At 35.6% G+C, this 2,435-nt stretch overlaps 1 protein-coding gene across 1 annotated transcript in view; it reads right to left on the reverse strand.

The window, feature by feature from the left end:
- Positions 1-2,435, reverse strand: part of agtpbp1 (ATP/GTP binding carboxypeptidase 1) — a gene marked incomplete in the record, with an annotated part of 28,823 nt that overhangs the window by 20,130 nt on the left and 6,258 nt on the right. Inside the window, 3 exon segments of the mRNA XM_014020773.1 lie at positions 721-867; positions 1,145-1,208; positions 1,742-1,809. Of these exon segments, the coding sequence (XP_013876227.1) occupies positions 721-867; positions 1,145-1,208; positions 1,742-1,809 (279 nt within the window).

Below are 2,435 nucleotides of genomic sequence, written 5' to 3' on the forward strand. Positions count from 1 at the left end.
TAAATAAATAAATAAATAAACAGTATAAAAAAATATGACTCCCACTTACGCTTCGCGTGCGGGGGTCATAATTATAAAAATAAATGGTTGAATTCATCAGTCTGGCTGAGCAGAGTATTATTTAAATATTACTGTATAGAACATCATTTTATGTCATCTTTTTGAAACTTTGGAACAAATGTATGCCCTTTTCTATAAACACTATCTGAGCTGTAGAAAAAAATCCTCTCAGTTTAAACAAGCTCTTATCTGATGTGGCTTCTATTGGACTTAAAACAACCACTCAGAGTTTTGGTGTCTGATCGATGTCACYGATTAGCGTCACAGCTCACTGGATTGATTCATTATTTGATTCAAAACGTTTGTTTCTGCCTATCTAACAGCTCTGTGGATCTTTTGCAGCAAAGCATATAAAGTAGCCAATAAAAAAGAAGCTAAACACATTGGAAACAGAGGAGCAAGACTGTTTATGTTGAAGTGTAATAATGTAGCAAACATTACAAAACACAAAGGCAGAATAAGGGTTTTAAATATTAACCTCATCACACAGATTTTAAAAAGGACAAAGAGACAGATGTATTGATGATTTCAATAACTTGGCAACGATATTCTTTGGCCAGGCAGTGTACTTTAGATTCTTATGAAGACAAAGTGGGCATACAATGTAAGAACAAATGTATTCTTTGTTAGTTTGAGTTAAGACTGTGGCAGTATGGTTACCTTTGGGTCCAACCTTGGCGAGCAGCGAGTGAAGCTGCAGCATGAGTTCCTCACTGGGAGGAAACTCTTTACTGGCAGTGATCAGAATCTGGAATAATACTCCTGTTCCTCCCTTGGAGACAAACACTCCCACTCTGCGCCCTCTGCCTAAGACCCCAAAACCAAGAATAGAACAGCATTAATTGCAATGAAACTTAATTCAGGACCAGGATTAGAACCACTTGGCAAATGATTCTAAAATTTATAGCCAAATGCCCTTTTTAATTGGAGAGTTTCATTTAAAGTTTCATGATTTAGTAACATGAATGCATTTAAATGCAGGTAAATGCAAAAAAGCAAAAAAAAAAAAATTGACACCATASTTGTTTATTTATTTATTTTTGGAAAAAAAATTAAGATTAAAAGACAAAAAAAGTCTCCTCACCGATAGCCAGCAGCTCACTGAGAATGTACAGAATGTTCAGGGTAGTCTGGACATCTCTGCTATTCTGCCAAAGTTATAAACACCACACTTGTTAAAATAATATATACAGTACAGCAAATTGCTCAAATATGTAGCTAAGCCGTTTCATCTTATCTTTCTTAGGTGATTAATGCGACATCTGCTAAAGAGGTCTACTTTTAGTGGAGACTGTCAGCCTCTAAAGCTGAGCTGGAAGCATGAATCAATAGGCTCAAATGAAAGTCTTCGCAAAAAAATAACAGTGAGGACCATTTCAGGCAAAMCTTGAACCATTGATGCTTTCAGCCTTACCAAAGAAGACAGATTTTATGTGTTGTTTTAATAACTACACAAGTTTATAGACAATAATTTGCATCATACTTGGTTTTCATCTGGTAAAAGACAAAACTTGTATCTCAGGCTGCAACTCAAAATTCTTCTTAAGTTTACYGGCTTTTAAAGCCAGTTGCACTCATTAGAAATTACTCTATTCAAWTGCTGATGTAACGTAAAAAAATGTTTTGTAGCTGGTGTGTTACAGAGCGATCACATGGTTAAGTTGCGTTAATGTGAACTGACCTCCAGTGAAGCCAGGATGACTTCCATTCCAGAGGAGCCTTTGGACATCACTTCTTTTCCACTCCTCTCTGTAGCACAACACAAACAAGCCAAACTGATCAGAAATGTAAAGAGCAAACAATGATGTCTGTCATTTGTAGAATCTGTGAAGACCACCATTGAAAAGGCTCAATATGAGACTGACTACCTGAAATAAAATAAAAAAGTGATTAACTTCAAGAAGGAAGGGATTAATGTCTGGAAGATAGTTTCCAGCTGAATACTTCAAATTTCAACATGAAGGACTCGTATTCGAAAACATTCACAGCAATGTTTCCAGTTGCCACAACACAGTGCAGAGAAGCTCCCATTACAGCAGACAAACAGGGAAAGTGACTTCATTCTCTGGTCGGGACTCCTTTAATCCATTGTATCTTTACATAGCAAAGAGCTGTTTGCTGCTATACTCATTTTTTAGAACGCACATTAATGTGTTTTTGACAAAACAGTCAGAAAAGGAGAGGATCTTGAGGACTCATAACATTTTTTGTCCACCAAACAAAGTTTGTTGTGTACATTCAATGATAACGATTTCAGGAACACAATAGATATTTTCCTAAATAAAAAGTGAGCAAAAATATGTGTAATAAAATCTGACTTATCCGTGATATTTTCAAAAATTAAAGATGACTAAAGCCATAGCATATATATATAT

Source organism: Austrofundulus limnaeus, unplaced genomic scaffold (assembly GCF_001266775.1).
Source record: "Austrofundulus limnaeus strain Quisiro unplaced genomic scaffold, Austrofundulus_limnaeus-1.0 Scaffold265, whole genome shotgun sequence".
NCBI lineage: Eukaryota > Metazoa > Chordata > Actinopteri > Cyprinodontiformes > Rivulidae > Austrofundulus > Austrofundulus limnaeus.